Here is an 18,594-nt window from a genome sequence, read left to right as displayed (position 1 = left end):
CACCAGAGACAGAGTGGGGAGCAGAACAGGCAGATGGACGAAGTACACTGCCGAGGGGAGCAGTGGGAGGGTCAGGAGAGGCCTGCCTGGCCATGTGGATCTCCTCTGGGGCAAGCAGGGATCGAACTCATGCGGAAGTGGCTTAAGCTTTGTGCTGTGCTTTTAACCCGCTGCACCACCAGGGAGGGCCCAATAGTGTTAACTTTTTAATGGTTACAGAAATAAGAGTTACCTAGTCTACTAAGATTCTATTTTCCTCTCTCTCAGCCCATTTGGAAGAAAAATAGTATTAGTATTTAAATAAAATAGTGTTAATTTGAAAACTGACTTTGTTCATTAATAGAAGGACCTAGTTTTGACAAAGCTTGTCCTTTGAAATTATAAGCTGTTAGAAACTTTTGTTTGAAAATCCTGTTGGCTTTCAGTAGGATTTAATTGGAATACCCCACTTTTGCCAGGAAGATGTGAGCTGTGGGTTCACTTTGATGTACAACAGCAACCAAAGCCCACAGCTTCAGATAAAGGGTTGTCAAGACACAGAAGTTCATATTTATCTTAATTTTGTGGTTTCTAAGAACACAGAGCCTTAAGTTTGCTTCTCATACTAGTCAGATATTAACTGCTTTACTCACAGCCCTGTTTTGCTTTCAACCTCCAAACACAGCTCGATTTAACCTTAGCTTCACCCTTCTCCAATCCTGTAAAAACCCAGTGTCTTCCTCTGTGTGTCAAGGCACCTCATGATGACTCTGGAATGTACACTCCCCAGGATACTAAAACTTAACATTGTTGGTCTATAAGTATGTCCAAGTGGTCTTTTCCACATGGACATAAACAGGATTATGTTTGCTTATGCTTCATGAATTGTTCCGAATCCTGTCATAATTTTGTTTAGTTAGATCATAATATGTAATTTTTGTTTTCCTGAGGTTTTGCTTTTTTTCTATGAGATAAAACTCTAATTGTATTGTTTTTTTCCTATGAGATAAAACTTACTGTTGTCACTATTGAGATCTAGCAAAAACACATCACTGATTTAAAAATACCGGATGGTTTCACTCATAGCAGGAGTATAATGGACCAGGCGAGAAAATATCAAAAATAATGAACAACCATATACCAGAGACATTTTGTGGGGGTGGAGTGGGGAATGGGATCAAAAATGGGGGGGTGGGGAGGGAAATGCACTGGACTATGGTGATGGCACACGGGTGATTTGGTGATGGGAAACCCGTGGGGATTACAATCGAGATGGAAAAAATAATGTGCAAAATGATGTAAAAATAAACTTTTGGAAAAAGAAAAAAAAATCACTGATTTGAAATGCTGACAATGAACAGTTCTAACCAGGTTTCTACAATAACATCACCATGGCATTGCCAAGAACAAGTGGAAAGCATCACTGAGCCATGTATGCATCTGATTTCAAAGCTGTTCACCATGGAAGAGAGTATGTCTCTGGATCAATGGAATCAAACATTGCTTTACAGCCTTTTCACATAAATTTTCCTTCATTTTCTTCTGGGTTGTGTGCATAACGTGTAGTATTTTATATCTTCATTCTTCTACCTTCACTTTGCTGGGGTATATTCTGAAGTAACTTCCTTAGAAGGGATTTTTTAAAAAGATTTGTTTATTTATGCATACAGAACTGGGGTGCAGACCAGAGGTGTGGGGGGTGAGAGGATTCACCAGAGACAGAACGAGGAGCAAAACAAAGGACACTAGTGAGGGGAGCAGTGAGCAAGACAGAAGAGGTCCACTGTGCCACGTGGGTCATCACCCCAGCTGCAGCTGGCATTGCAGTGCTGTGCTTCAACCCATTGCGCCACTGGAGAGGGCCCCTTAGAAGAGATATTTAAGAGGAAAACTTTATAAGACCTTCATTAATATTTTGTTTGATATGAAATTTTAGATTCAGCATAATTTACTATTCAAACTCTGAGGACATTTCTCCAGTATCTCATAATGACCATTTTCAATTGTATTAAGGATGCATCGGATGTGGTCTAACAATACTAATTTTATGTGTTTTCTCTACCTGATGTTCTAAAAGTTTAAATTATTTCATTCTGTCTGGCCCTCAATGAACTGTTCTGTCTCAATATTTTTGTCTCTTTTCAGCTCTGGGAAAGTAGACTCGAGGAAGCCTGTCCTCTTCATCATTCATCCCCCTCGATGTTCCACATCCTGGGCTTGGTCCTATTCTCACTCCCACCTGCTGTTGACTGTGCACCAGAGCTGCAGTCTCTGAAATTCTACAGATGTTGTGGTGTCTCCATTGCTGTAATCCAAACCTGCATATTATGAGCTATAGAGTCCTTGTTCTACTGAATTCCCTGTGTTCTCTAGAAACATGTGAATCATTCTACCCACCCATGGTTGCTGCTGCCAGACTTATTCCTTTGGCTTAAGCCTTTACTACCCTTTCACGGCCAGTCTTGCAACTGGAATCAGAGAGCTCTCACCCCAGTGCTGAAAGCTTTGGGAATGGCTTATGTTTTATATGCTTTGCAATCTTTTATTCCTTACCCCAACCCCTAAATAGACCCAAATTTTATGAAGATATAAAACTTAATATATAAGCAATCTAAAGTTGTGTATAATCTCACCTCCATTTGGCCATCCCTGCAAAGAGGAGAACATGATTCACACTTCAACTGCAAAGCAGTTCTCTAGCAGCTCACCTGTTTCAGTGGCCCCTTCCGCTTTGTGCTTTGGGTCTGACTCAGGGAGTGGTAGGATAGTCCAGTGAGTCCAGTGTTCTTTGAATTCTCTGCTCTTTATATTCTCAGATATTTTGTGACCTTCCTTTGGCTTTTGTCAACCATCACTAACTTTTATTTCTTCATTCAAAGGATACTCCTGCCATGCTCACCAGTCTTACTGGGAGTGTTCAGCTGGTGCCCTAAGGGGACCTTGCTTCCAGTATTCTCTTTTCTCTTCCTTACAGGGAGAAGGGGACTGAAATGTTCAGAGCTTCTGTGGTGATTCCCAGCAAGGACAAGGCTGCCTTCCTCCTCAGTTATGAAGAGCTCTTGCAGAGGCGGCTGGGGAAGTATGAGCATGTCATTAGCGTACGGCCCCAGCAGCTGGTGGGGAGGCTGATGGTGGAAGTGAATATTTTGGAACAGTCGGGCATCACATCACTGGAGGTGCCAGGGCTGCAGAACAGAAAACAGAAGGGCAGTGGGCGAGGGGAAGGTGAGTGCTGTTTGCTGGGAGCTTCAAATCTTGCTAATAGCTCAGATAGGGTGTTAGCTCTAGTGAAATCTGTGAAGTTGATGGCTGCCCTTCATTAAGGCTCTGAGTGTTTGCAGGAATCTGAAAGAGCAACATTACAAAGACTTGTTTTATTTTTGTTTGGTAAAGTCAGGAAATTATCCAATGTTTAAGTCATTTGACACAGTAACCTCACTTCTGGGACTCTACACTACATGAAGCAGTCTAAGCTATTAGGAATGTTAGATGTATGGAACTGTTGGGTAATATTTGTATCAGTAAAAACATCTGTCATCCTAGATATTAAACCATATGGACATGATTAGTAAAATGAGATCATAAAACAATTCAGCATGTGACAGGGGGAAAAGACATCATTTTACATATACTGTAATGTTAAAGAAGTTAATTTTGTTACATATGAGACAGATAAATGTTAGAAAGTTATATAAAAATAGTTTGTACTGGCTTTAGAGACTACAAGGTCATTTCTAAAGACCTGTTTTGAAACTAACATAAACATCTAAACAATGTGCTATATTCTTTCTTAAATTCAGTAATGAAAAATACAGGCAAAATCAATTTTAGAAAGACATTTGGTTCACTGGTAGGAGACCATTCAGTTGTTGAAAAAATGCTAATTTTAAAAATAGCATTGTATTTATTGAAATGATACTGAAAAATTCAATGCAACTAAATTTAAATCACTATATTAATCTCAATTAGTAGTATGTAATGAATATTTACTTGTGTTGGAAAACAGGACAATGTATCCAAAAAAAATTCATCTGGAATAGAATGACAAGACTGAAGATAACTGTGCCCTTGAGGTCAGGGAAATGTAAGTGATGCAAGAAGTGAAAATGCAGAATCTGGATTCAACTCCATGACTGCAAAGAGAGTCCAGGGTGACTCTTTTGCTCAAGATGTCTAAGGAATGAGATTGGAAGGAGAACAATAGAGAAATGATTTGACAGTAAAATAAGAAGGTTTTAGTATTCAACAGAAAGCAAAAATCGTGATGACCGAAAGCTTGTAAACAGTGTGGGAAATGCACACGTGTCCCCTCCCCCCCATGAACACATACACACACACACACACACGCACACAGAGTGCTGAATGAATGACTGTCACCTGAGAAGTATTTACTCTCAAAATCTAGAGTGTGTTCTGGTTCTGTGGCATATTTTGGTCTCTTGTGGGTTGTGTCCAAGCACAAGAATTTGGTTATCAGTCCCATTCTCATTGAAAAATGAAAAATATTGTGGCGGTATCTGATACTTAGAAATGGTGTGAGATATACAGTATTCTTGTGGCAGAGAGGTGGCCTTGTGTATTGTTAATAAATTTTAGTTCAGTTAATTATGATCCTGAAAAAATGACCTAAGCTCTGTCAAGCAGGGATAAAACTATTGCATGTTTCCAAAAGAAATCCAGGGTAGAGATCAAATTGAAACTGGGCTTACATCAAGTCATGCACTGTAACTACAAGAATGTGGACTGGAGCAAGGAGATTCTTTTAATAGATCTGGCTATGATTAGGAAATCAGACTTCCTAATTTCTCAGAAACAAACCTCTAATCACTTGGCCATTTTCCTCTTAAGGGATACAGTTCTAGATGGGGACTGTCATGAGCTGGATATTAGACTCAACACTTGCACATGTTATTATCTTAGTCTGTTTTTCAACAACCCTATTGAGATATATTTTCCATCCACATTTTATTTGTGAATAAGTTGAAGTTCATAGCATTTAAGTAATAAGGGCATGTCCCCGTATTTGGTTGTTGATAGAACTTGTGTGGTGCTGTCATGTTCATGCCCTTAGTCACTACGTCATTGTTAAATAGAGTATGCTAAAATATTCAGGGTATGGGTCCAAATTCCAAGTCTCACAATTGCAAAGCCAACTTCTGTTCATTGTATAAATACAAAACAGGAAGGTTAAACGCGATCTAACCCACTTTTTGCCTCAGTTTACTTGTCTGTATCAGAATTGAGTCCACAGCTATCGAATTAGAAAATAGTTGGCTCCTTCTCAATATCAAAGCTAATTCTGGGAGATGTAATTTGGAAGACAAGACCTGGTTTATTAAAATAGTTAATTCACACACATGGTTCAAAAGTCTCAAAGATTCTAAGTCGATATACAACGAAAGACAAGACTACCACTCACCCTGTTTCCCAGTCTCTCTAGAGTCATTGGAAGAGAATATTTGAAACTCAGACTTTACTGTTTTGTGGTCTTCCAAAGACATACGCCAAGATGCACCTTCCATCCGTGTCACTGGATCAAAGCTTTTTTTTTTTTCACTTTTTATGCTAAAACCTCATATACTTCCCATTGTCCCATGCAACCTAAATTACTGTGTGTTCCATAATTTCAGTTTTTTTGTTTGGCAGAAAATTTTCATTTATGATGAGGTCCCTGATGGCTAGGAGTAAAAGAAAATGAACTAAATGAAATAAGACTTAAGGTATCTTATATCATTCCCCTTTGGGAACCAAATTCTCAAACTTGATTAGACCATTTAGGCCCTGGGCAGAGTGACAGAAATAAATACAGAAAATGGAATCTGATGACTGGGAAACTGAATTAAAAGTTACACAGGTTACATGTATGTAACTATGTTTTGGAGGTGATAATCCATGAATTTATATGAGAAATAAAAAATAAGTATTTCTTAAATGCTTATTTGTAATGCTAAAGAAAAATGTTTAGTATCCCTAAACAGGTGTGATTCTATGACTTTCATCACTTATCCTTTAGAGTCTTTGCTTTAAAAAGTCATTGAGGTTTAGTTAACATGGCATGAAATGTACACATTTTAAGTGTACAATTCACATTTGCAGAGTTGTCCAACCATCCTCACAATACAATTTTAGAACATGTCTGTCATCCCCAAAGATCCCTGACTCCAATGCAGTCACTCCTAGTTCCCACCCAGGCCCCAGGCAACCACAACCCACTTTCTGTTTCTGTAGATTTCAGACAGCTGTCATTTGAAAGGCATCCCAGGTAATTCTAAGGCTTGGTAAATGCTGGGAACCCCAACTATGTACTTTCCATAAGAATTGAGAGGTGTCAACTCTCAAGATCTTGATTTACAGGAGCAGCTGTTTAATTAAACAAAATTATTCTTTTAGTCATGGTGTCCTGAGAATATTCTAACTTTTGATCCTTGTTAAAATGTGTATCATTCCACTTTCCCCTAACACTTTTCTATTGGATTCAGGCCAACATAGTTATTCACAGTTGTTAGAAAATAACCTTTTCCCATAGTCAACATCTGTTCAAATACATAGAAATTTGAGATGGAAAACTGCCAGTAGGCTATTGGAGTGGGGCTGGTGTGGCTTTTTAATATATGCTCAGCTCCTTAATCTAGGTAACCCAGCTCTTCTTAGAAGATACAGATAGGATCACTCAGTACTTTTGATATCAAAGAGCACTTCTGTTTTACTTGTTTCTTCCCTTGGCCTTGTGGGAATAATCCCCCTCCTGCTCTTCTCACTCTTTCCCCTTCTTGCCCACTCTTCCCTGTCCTTCCCGGTGCCAGTTTGAGGAAAGAGGATCTGACCTTTTAAAGTCCAGATTAGGGTTAATCTTTGTCCTTTCTATTTCACACAACTCCACTGTCTGGCTAAGTGTCCCTGAATGTTACTGTTCACAAGAATAGCCAGGGAGCAATCATAGATCTATCACCCAATGTCTTCCATACCATTAAATCTGAATTGCTTGGGATGTAAACCAGGAGTTTTTTTTTTTAAAAAAGATTTATTTATTTATTCATTCATACATATAGAGCTGGGGTACAGGCCAGAGATGTGGAGGGTGAGAGGATTCACCAGAGACAGAGAGGGGAGCAGAACAGGCAGATCCACGAAGTACACTGCTGAGGAGAGCAGTGGGCGGGTCAGGAGAGGTCTGCCTCGCCATGTGGATCACCTCCGGGGCAGGCGGGAATCGAACTCATGCGGAGGCTTAAGCTTCTTAGTGCTGTGCTTTAACCCACTGCGCCACCAGGGAGGGCCCCAGGAGTTATTATTTTTTTTCTTTTTCAACAATCCCTAGGTGATTCCAATGAGTAGCAGGATTCTAGACCATGACATCTTGTTTTCATTGTTCAGGATATAATCAGGCTCTACTGTAGGCAAGGCAGTTTATTCAAGGTTAAGAATCATGACCAAGGGGCAGTCCCAAGGTGTATTCCAACTGTTTCAGGACCTAAGGATCAGGCAATGAAGTGGTCTGAGCTTAGGTTATTTGTAGTGACACTTTTGAACTGATTCCTAAATCCATGTGTCTATGTCTGATAGATGAGCAGGAGTCTTCAAAGAGAAGGCTGCAGGGTGGGGGTCTGCCGTCATGTCGAGCGGGTAGGCTCTTGTTTTTTCATAGTCACTGAATGACTGAGTCAGGCTTTTAATTTTCACTAATAATTTCAGCATGGCAGCTTAGAAACACTATTTAACTCAAAACTGACTCCACATTTTTAAGTGTTAATTGGCATTCATTCCTATCCCTCTGTGCCCTGTGACTCTTCCAGGGCTACTAACCATATTCTCAAGCCTCTCAGTGGGAGTCTCTGAGTGATTCTAATCCCATTTCTGCAAAATTGACAGACTCAAGTGATACTCGTGATGATACCCTAACCTGGCATGGAAAGGAAATTTTAGTTTAAGGAACAAGGATTTCTTGTGCTCCTTGTTCCTGAAAAACATAATGATTTTCAGTTTTTTGAGGTGTCTGGATTGCCATTGAGGATGGTCCACCCATACTCGAGAGTCAGAAGAGAAATAGAGTATCAGTGTGCTCTCTTAAAAAAAAAAAATACGGTGGCATTGATCATATGCCAAGTGCAGGGATGAGGATGTGACAGCTCTGGGTCTTGGGGAAGTCCAGAGGCCTGGTAGCAGTTCTTGAAAAAGCAGAAGGGGAGAAAATATTTTCAAATCATCTATCTGATAGAGTCTAACCCCAATACCTCTTACAACTCCACTATAAAAAGGATAGCCCAATTAAAATATGGGGGAAGAAAGAAAAAGCAGTGGGGGAAAATCTCAAGTAAATACTTCTGCAAAGCAGATACAAAAATGACCAGTGAGCATAGGAAAAGATATTCAAGACCTAACCCGTCAGGAAATGCAAACCCAAACTTCAATGAAATACTACTCAAGCACGAGATGACTGTAATAATGAAAAAAAGAAAGAAATGAAAGTGACAAGTTTTGGCAAAGATGGAGAAATTGGGACCTTGATACCAATGAAATATCGCAGCCACTGTGGGAAAGAATTTGGTGGTTGGTCAAAAAGTTAAATGTAGAATTACCATGTGACAGAAATTTCTCGAAGTACATATGCCAAAGAATTGAAACAGTTTCTCAAATACTTATACATGGAATAGCATTCACAATAGCCTAGCGATGCAAACAGAGTATTCACCAATAGATGAGTGTGGAAATACTGTGTGGTCTTGGAGGTGAGGCTTTCATGAGCCAGCCACAGGCAGGATTGGTCACCTCTGACTGCAACAGTCACAGAGTCACACATTCAGTAGGTGTCTATGAGGGGTTGACTGAATCTTTCAAAAACCTTATCTCTGTTTTTCTTTGTTCTGTTAACTCGGTGACTCTGGTGTTTGCCATGAAGGTTCTCCTGGGATTCTGTGCTTTGCCTCTCTAGCGTGGTGCAGCCAGTCTTAGTGTGCTCATTAAGTCTTTGCTAAATGAACCTAGAAATGAACAGTGGTTGGCAATGAGGGTGCTGTTAGGTTCTCAACGCTACCCTGGTTTATGTTGGTTAATTTTGCCAGATCTCATTGTTGCTCTCATTTTGTCTTGGAGGGGTAAAGAGACAATTGGGTTTCAAAAGACAAGTCACAAAATTTAGACCTCTCCCTTTGCCAGGATCACCAGAGAAAATACAGTCTGTTTAGACAAATCTGAATTTCAGAGACACAGTGTGTTCTGTGTAACATCTGGGGCATACAAAGTTTTATTCGTTATTTATCTGAAGCACGCATTTAACTGGGCATTCTTGCTGCTCTGCCCTGTTAAAGGTTGTGTTGTGAGTATTATCCCCTTAGCTCTAGTTCCCCCTGCTTTGTATTCTTCCCCTGTGACCAGTCTTCTCTCTGCAGCTGGTTGGCCTCTGTACATTTGCCAGGAAACAATCTGGTTGTTATGTGAAAATTTCCAGCATTGTTCAGAGCAGAAATTATTCAGGTATGAATCATCTGGCTCTGTAGTAGGTTTTGTTTGGTTTGCAATGCCACATGAGCACTCTTGCTGTCTTGTTTGTACTGACAGTTGTGGTCCAATCAGAGCCAGCTAGGAGCAGGATGGCCCAGACACCTCGGAGAGTGGTCTGGTCGCTCTGACTTGACTTGATGAGTAACTTAGTCTTCTCTAGGAGGCCTCCCTCATTGCCTATTCACTTTTCCTGCCACCCTAGTTAATGTGGGGCAGGATGCTGTCTGGACATGAAGCACTGGCCACCATAGCTATGACTGAAATCAGAGGCCCAGAGATGCAACAATCACCAAAACACTTTCAGGATGACACCATTTTTTTTTAAATATGCTGATAATTGTGGTTAAAAGCTTATCACATCAAAGTTATCATTATGACCAATTCTAAGTGGAACAATCAGTAGTACTGAGTTTATTCACATTGTTGTGCCCATCTCTACAGCAATTTTCTTGTGGCTGAAACTCTCCCCACTAAGCAACTCCCCATTTCCCCTCCCCATCCAACTTCTGGTAATAACATTTGTTCGACTTTCTGTCTCAATGAGTTTGACTACTTTGGTTGCTCATTTAAGTCCTAGCAGACAGGATCTGGCCTTTTATAACAGGCTGGTTTTAGCATAATGGCCCCTATACCAGAACTTCCTTCCGTGATGGCTTCCTCCCTTGACTCCACTGTAGGTACAGATCACCTTTTGTTTTTCTGCTCATCTGTTGATACACACTGCTTTGTTCCTTCCTGCTTCTTGGTTGCTATGAGTAATGTCGCTGTGAACTTGCATACAAATATCTGAGATCCTACTTTTAATTCTATTGGGTGTTTACCCAAAAGTGAAATTTCTGGAACAGACGATAATTCTATTTTCGATTCTTTCGGGAGCTGATAAACTGTTTTTCATAGCAGCTGTACTCTAGTATGATCCCCCAGTGGTGTACAGGGGTCCCACTTTTCCACATTCTTGCAACATTTTTTCTTGTCTTTTTTTTTTTTAATTATCTTGTTTGATAGTAGCAACCTAATGAGTTGATGGATGTGTACAGTTAGCAATTTTGAATAATAAAAAAAAAAGAAAGCACTTTATAGGGTTGCATCTACAAAGTGCCACCAAGGTTTTCACAATGATCGGGCCATGTTTTATCTGCATGCAAGAGGACAATATGAAGGAAAGTAACAGAAACCCCCTAATCTTATATTCCTTCGCAGCTCTAGCACTTCTTTCATTCAGTTCAGTTTCAGATATTTAGGTCAGCTGGTATTTGAGGTCCTCAGTGCACACCAAAATAGTTTTGAGAAGAGAAAACACAAATTTTTAGGGGTTAATTGCTTTTAGAATAGGTGAAGGAATAGTCAGGAAGTAGTTGCATTTGTTTTCAGTCCCAGTGTCTCTTGAGAAGGTGATTAAGCATGGGGAACCCACTCAATAATGTATTATTTTAGGAAGAAGAGCCTTGAGTAAGCTGTAAAGAAAGTGAATTTGCTAAAAAAAAAAAAAAAATTCTGGGCACACACCACTTAAAATACTACGCTGAATTTTAATTCCTTCAGCTGTAAGATTGAAGTATTACACTCTGTTGTGTGTTGCTGTCATATCTATGTGATGTTATTTTCTAAAGGATTTAAAATAGCACATGTCAATAGGAAAGAACCCCCTTCTCCAATAAGAAAACTGCTTATAATAAGGGATTTAGGAAGGTATTTAACCAAACATCTTCCCATCATGATTTCCTCAACTTTAACACCTTTCCTTCCAATACTCTGTTAATTTGCTTCAATTTTGTATTTGTTGCCACGTCAAGGGGTAGTTGGGCAGTTATTCACAGTATTTTTGACTGTCCTACATTTAAGAACTCTCCTCATGGGAGCCCAGGTGAGCGGGTTACATAAACAGACAATTTGGTGTATTTTCCAAGGGGAAATGAACAGTCAGTGTTTGTTTGGAAATCCCTTTGTAAAATCACCAGGTGTTGGCTGCTTTTCTGTGACAGTAGCCAAACCCCAGACCCACTGGGACAGGCCAGGAAATCCCTGTGTTAACGGACCCAAAGTCTCCAACTGTCCTTGAATGTGGTTCTTTGCTCCTAAAGCTTTTCATCTGTAGGCATTTTTCCTAATTGACTTCTCTTTTTCTCCCATGTGGTTGTCTAGGAGAATGTATACCTGTGAATAACATCCATGTCTTAGGAGAAATTTAAGAAGATGTGTTTTATTCTCTTCACTCTTTATGCAAAATAAAAGGAAAAGTCAAAAGGAGGAATATTTAATAGCATTTATGTGTATAGTTCTTAGGCAACTATAGAACTTGTGGAATCAAGTGAAAACTGTGGATCCTCACTCTAGAAAAAATAATGTGTAAACTAGTGTATATAGTTTCAGGGTTCTCTTAGGAAGCTACCAACTACTTTATCCTTTATATAAAGATTATTCTTCAACTATCTTGAAGCCCTTGTCATAAATGTGCATTATAGTGTGCTTTTTCCCCCTCTGAATTATGATTGTTTTTACTAACTTCTTAGCATTTGGGGCTAAATGTAAACTGTATTTTGTTAGAGTATTTTTTTCTTCATGAATTGCCTTTTACCTTTAATGAAAGAGGCCCTACTTCTGAAAAGAGGCTGGTTACTAATGTGCATGTGCATTGAGCAATAACTGTGCCAGGCACCATGCTTGGCTCTTTATTAAATGTAATGTTATTGAATCCCAGCACTGATTCTATGATGTGGACTTAGTCCATGTCAGAGACACGAAGGCTGATGTGGACTGATGCTCAGAAATACAGAGGCAATTGTTTGAGTCTGTCAAACTCTAGAGCACAGCAGATATCGTCTTGCTCAAAAATGGAGGGCTGCAGGCAGCGTTTTGCCAGCAAGGCACAGGGCAGGTCGCTCTCAATTTGGGAGACAGCAGATGCTAAAGGAGAGTTCTGGAGCCCTCAGTGGCTTTTTCAGGTTTTTATACTCTGGGCAGACATGCTGGGGAGCTGAGAGGTGCGATTCTGGTAAGGCAGGGAGGTCTCCTAGCCCCAACCCAATCTTTACTTTTCTTTGGGCTCTCATTGGCGGTCTCTTGTGGTTTCTTCCTTCCATAGCCATTCCGCCGTCACTCTACCAGACGCGGTCCTCTGGGTGGCCCTGCCCTTATAGCCTCAGTCTCTTGGCTCAGCTACGCCCACTGACTTCACACCGTACTCCAGGTGTCTACAATCAGGCATGCGTACACTGAGCCCACACAACCAAGCACCTCCTGTATGCAAGGCCTCAGGTGATAGCCAGAGGCTAGCAGCGCAAAAGCCTGGCCATCACTGCCCTACAGACAGGAAGAGAGCATTGTGGGATTTAGTGACCCAAGAACAGGGAAGTGAGTGGAGACAGTGGTTTGTGAATCCTACGGAGCTTGCAGCAGAAGGTCATCTTGCATGTGGCCATGAAGCCTGAATTAAAATAGGAAGATGACATTAAAAGACTCAATACAGACCTATCACCAGTGTTCACACCTACCCCTCACTATGCAGACACAAAGTAGAGAAAAGAAAGAGGAGGAAAAATGATGTGGGCCCTTGTGGGAAATGTAAGTCAGAATTTTCGTCCTTTTTGGCCTGTCGTCAGCTCTTCCCTTGAGCTCTTCGTTGTCTTTAGGACACTTCCTTTGACAGCTGAGGTGCTGCTGAGGAATCTCATTGTGCATAAGACCTCTTGTGGAGGTCAATGTGAACCCCAATTCAGAGTAAAGAAGAGCTAAATGGTATTTGGGATTTTGTTAGTAATTGTGGGGCAGCCGATAATAACCTCATTGATTAAAAGATTTATTTCTCGTCTAACAAAAAGAGGATCTTATTTTCGACAGATAGCACTTTGAAATTTTTCCCCCTTGATAGATAGTGGAGAATTCATGAGGTCACGCTTGTACTCAATGGGTAGGAGTCAGCCTGAAGAACGAGGCTTCTTGGAATCACTTTGGTTTGTAAAATGAGCCCATTTAGATGAATCTCATGAATTTTCATCATGAACTAGGAAACACCAGGGATCAACAGGAAACCAAATAATAATACACTGCCCTTTCTCATGGTCTATATCAAAGAGCCTAGTCAAATGAATTGTGAAGAGAAAAATTATACATTTTAATGCTCAGTGCTTTCATTTAACTATGATGGTATTAATTGAGGGTAGTTGTAAAAAGCAAAGTAGGCACATGCTGACAGTATAAAGGAAGTTAGATCTAATTAATGTGGAATTTTAGAGATAATCTGGTGCCTCCTAGTTTTATCCATCTAAAACAGGTGACCATCATCTTTATATTGGAATAGAATCACCTAGCTGTCTTGTTAAAAATACAGATTTCTTAATCCTACTGCCAGAGTTTTTGACTGTTTCTGGGGTGGGCTCAAGAATTTGCATTTGCGGCAAGTTCCCAGGTGAAACTGTTGCTGCTGGTGCAAGAACACCTCTGGAGAACTGCTTTGCAGGTGATCGGCTCCTCCAGGTTTTGCTTGAACACTTATAGTAAGATGAATCATGAGAGCTGCCCTCACCTCCAGCTAAATGACACTGCCCTGAAATGCTTTTCCACCTCTCTGTCCCTGCTCTTAATTCTGCAGCTGAAATTACTCTGACTACATCTAATCCCCTTGTAAATGTCTGCACAAATAGACTGAAGGACAGAGGTGGGGCAGTTGGTAGATAATATTATGTTGCTTGCCAGGGAATACTTGTTTGATCCATCCAACTCTCAATTTATTATTTTTTAAATTGGGGCACACATAGAATAAATTGTATATGGATAGCTAGCTATGTCTTCAGATACATATACATTCATTCCTGATCAAGACAGAGTATTTTCATCAGCCTCAAAACTTCTATTGCCTCTTACCCAGTCAGTACTCACCACCCAAAGGGAACCACTCCTAAATATATGTAAATGGAAGCGTAAAGAATATACCCCTTGTGGGCCCTCCCTGGTGTGCAGCGGGTTAAAACACAGCTCTAAGAAGCCACTTCAGCATGACTTCGATTCCTGCCCTGGAGGTGACCCACCTGGCACGGCAGACCTCTCCTGACCTGCCCTCTGCTCCCCTCAGCAGTGTACCTTGTCAGTTGGCCTGTTTTGCTCCCCATTCTGTCTCTGTTGAATCCTCACACCATCTCTGCATAAATAAATAAATCTTTAAAAAAATATATACCCCTTGTATTTTATATTTTACCTCAAAATGATATGAGTCAAGCATGTTGAGTCAAGCATATTGTAAATAATATTATTTTCATGCAGTATTCCAAATTCGACATGTTGTATTACCCTACATTTAATTCTCTGGCCCTTCTATTTTGTTTGTAGTTAAGTCTGATAATACCATTAGCTAGCATAAGTACATCCCATCATTTAATCTTTTCAGTAGTATGAGTTGGGCAATCATAAATTCATTTTACAGGTGAGATGACTGAGATTCAGTAACCTGCCCAAGGTCTCCTAAATAGTAAGAGAGATGTGGTCAGACTTGAATCCCGGTACTCCCGACTCATCTGAGACCCCTGAATTCTTAGCTGGTGTATTATCTTGCCTCTCATTCTTGGTGCTTTGCCAATAATCAACCAGTGAGAGACTGACCCCTGCGAATAAAGGACATTTCACTTCCAGCCTCTTTTCCTTTTCTCTCTCTAATCATTCTGTGTCACTATCAACCATGAGGTGAACTGGAAAGTGACACTTGTCAACATCAAGTTGTCAACCTGCCATTGAAGATTCCTCAACTCCTTCTTCGGGGAGCAGATCTGTTGGAATCTGCTTTCACACAACTGTCTTCTACAAGAATGAACTTTACTGTTTGCTGTCTCTCTGGTTCTTTCTGAAATCCCTGCCCTTGATAAGTGCAAATAATAGAAGTTCTGCTTTGTGGTTCCTGTTAAGGTTGCTCATAAATTATCTCTGAAAATTAATTTTCTGTTCTATTGAAGGAAATATGCAAGCTTTCTTGGACGTTAATGTCTAATAAGCTCTGAGTAGAAGGAAGTTTAATCTTAAATACAGAGTACCTTGGCAATTTATGCCTCATTTCCTGTTTTATTTTGTTAATAGGAGATGGAAAATTACTGGCCAGTTTACTCCATGGTAGCAAGTCACGTAGACCTAAAGAGATAATCAGATGCCTTGCAGTGGTTTTAAGCCAATTTCAATTCAGTATCTAAATGAAAAGTCTCTATATATATGAAGTTTAAGAACTCTCTCTTCCCTTTTCACATTCTTTATGGCGCATAAAGATCTTAAAAATTAGAATTTTGTTGCTAGGGTCATTTATAAAACTAGCATTCCTTTTATGTAAAATTCTTCAGTAAATAATCTATGTTATAAATCTAAATTTAAATATAGTAATATGTGTATAATACCTTATAAACCACTATATAAATATAGATTATAAAAATAAATCTAGATTTATGAAGATGGGTAGTTTTGTAAACAATTCTCTGTATTCTAATGGGAAATGAAAGTCAGGAGTGAGAAATAGAGTATGCTTTGTTTACACTGACATTTCACTAACTTTTAAGTTAGATAAAATCCATTTATCTGTTTTATCTTTTTGGAATTCTAATTTAAATCCTACAGTTTGTGCTGGGAAAGGTTTGGGAAATGTTTTTTGAAAAAGGTTCATAAACTTTCTGGAAAAACAGTATGTTAGGGTAACTGAAGGACAGACAGGGGAGAGGTGCTGTTCATGGAATAATTCCACATGGAAGGAATGGTAGCATTCCAAATCACCCTTTCTCAACTCTGGTGAACTAGTGAATCTAGAGTAATGCATAGCAGTGAGTGATAAAACTATTAAGGGAAAGATAGATGTGGAAGTTTATAACATCCATGGTGACACACCTGGAACCTACAGTCAATCTGCTACATTGAAAGTTAGACCCTAAGACACTACAGACTGATGTGATAAAGTAGCAGCTACTCAACAGCACCTATGAAGTGTTCTTGCCAATGTCATTGAACCTGAGTCTAACCAAGTCTTTAGTTTTATCTGCCAGAACACACAGAAATGCAGGGAAGGGGCTGCTTTCTCAGTCTTGACAGTACATTGTAATGACAGGGGAATTTTTAAATTCCTATGACCCGGCTGTGTCTTAGATTGATTACATGAGCTTTGCGCCTGGGCATCATCAGTGTGCCATGATGTTAGAGTCTAGCCAACGTGGGAAACCACAAAAATAGAGTAACACTTTAAAAGATAAGATGCAGAATGTGAGAAACTCCATAAAAGAAATGACCAGTATGTATTTATGACTGATATGTAGCATTGGAAAAAAAGTATGTGGTGTGTTGGTAGGGGGGGTAAGAAGGAAACCCTCCAACAAAAGATCTCATCTCCAATCCTGATTCTTGGCAATCAGGGGTGGGCCTGGTGACCCCCCACTCTTCCCTCTCACGGACTGCAAGTTCCTCTTGAAGGAAAGCAGCTCTAGGCTGGAGTCCCAGTGGCGGAAGCAGCTGTCCGTGGAATCAGTTCAAGGACCACTTTTTAGTATCTGGATACTTGGGACCCACACACCTCCACAGACAGGCGCTGGAGCTGGATTTGGTCTGCGTGAGACCTCTGTGGGGGCAGGCTGTGCGCTCCCCCACCCCTTTCTCTGTCACAGGAACATGAAAACCTCCTGACCTCTTCAGACTTCCTGTCAGCCAGTCTTGTCAGCTCCACCTGGAGAACCAACGCAGGATGATGGCCTGAGAAGTCTGCCCCTCCCGCATAGAGGGCAGCAATTCTTAGCAGTTCCCAGGACTCCGACATCCAGAGGCATCCAGCCTTGTTGGACTTTGCAAAAAATACTATATGACTTTCAAAACAAACAAAAAAAATAGCAAATTAAGGTGATTTTATTGTTTCTAAAAAATGAACAAACAAAAACGAGGTGACTGTGGGAAAGAGGGAGGAAGGGAGGAGCACTTGTAGATGAGAAGTTTAAGAAACCAAATGTGACATGTGGACTTCGTGTTGATACTTGAAACAAATCAGCGATTGTAAGTTATTTTTTGTAGAATCAGGAAAATTTAAACACAGACTGAATATTTGTTGATAAGGTATTGAGTATTCTTTCTGGTATCTATGAGAATAGTTTAGTGGCTAGGCTAAAAAGAAAGCTCTTGGACATGCATACTTAAGTATTCATGGATGAAATACATTTAGGGCTTGTTTTGAAATATTCTACTAAAAAATGGGGAGGGAATACATAGATACAAAGATTCATGAACTTGGTAATCGTTAGAATTGGGTGATTGCCACACGGGTTCATTTTACTGTTCTCTCTACTTTTGCAAGTTTAAAAATTTCTCATAGGATTAAAAAGGAAGCATAAAGGTGAAATATGATAACGTATCTCATGCTTTTTAATATATTATCAGTACAGAGTCTTGGAAGTTACTATGGAATCCAAACCTGCAATAAAAAAAGTTTAAATCTCTATGTAGAACAGTCCTTATTTTATTTTTATTGCATATATACAAAAATATTTGTCTCTCCAGTTATTAATTATGTATACAAAAATATATATATCTTGTTTGCAGATGGTTCTGGACCACCTCCTTCTACTATTATCAACCAGAATGAAACCTTTGCCAAAGTCACCTTTAAGCCTAGTGTGGTGCAACAAGCTAAGATCGCCCAGAATGGCATTTTGGGAGATTTCATCATTAGATATGATGTCAACAGGGAACAGAGCATTGGGGACATCCAGGTAATGGGTTCATTGTTGCTGTTTTACATAATTGCTCAATACTTTCACTAGGATTAGGGATTCTGATATTCACTTAAGGGAGAAAGAAATGTGTGGTTCTTAGGAAATTTATTTTAACCCACAATATGTTTCCAAGGAGGCTAATGGTGTCCCTTTGCTGAAGACTCAGGGTATCTATTTACCCCTTCAGTAATCTGGAGAGCAAATAAAATCTATGATGTAATTTCCCTGTGCTATTTTAGGTGAGGTTAGAATTTTAGTTCATCTTCGATTTTAATTAAGAGAATGCTCCATGGCTCATTCCCTTTAGGCTTATTGCTCCAGAGACAGAGTGGGAACATTAAACTGTATTAGTGTGTACCCTGTACCCAGGATGTAGACAACCTGTAAGATGCTTTTTTTTTTTTTT

At 39.8% G+C, this 18,594-nt stretch overlaps 1 protein-coding gene across 1 annotated transcript in view; it reads left to right on the top strand.

Annotated features, from left to right (window-relative positions):
- The window catches only part of ITIH5 (inter-alpha-trypsin inhibitor heavy chain family, member 5), a 78,693-nt gene that overhangs the window by 25,758 nt on the left and 34,341 nt on the right, over positions 1–18,594 (top strand). Inside the window, exons 5-6 of the mRNA XM_004691097.2 lie at positions 2,954–3,204; positions 18,016–18,185. Of these exons, the coding sequence (XP_004691154.1) occupies positions 2,954–3,204; positions 18,016–18,185 (421 nt within the window). The remainder of the gene's footprint in view (positions 1–2,953; positions 3,205–18,015; positions 18,186–18,594) is intronic.

Source organism: Condylura cristata, unplaced genomic scaffold (assembly GCF_000260355.1).
Source record: "Condylura cristata isolate star-nosed mole 26May11 unplaced genomic scaffold, ConCri1.0 scaffold00030, whole genome shotgun sequence".
NCBI classification, from domain to species: Eukaryota; Metazoa; Chordata; class Mammalia; order Eulipotyphla; family Talpidae; genus Condylura; species Condylura cristata.
Note: the sequence above shows the minus strand (reverse complement) of the source record. Positions and strands in the feature narration are given on the sequence as shown.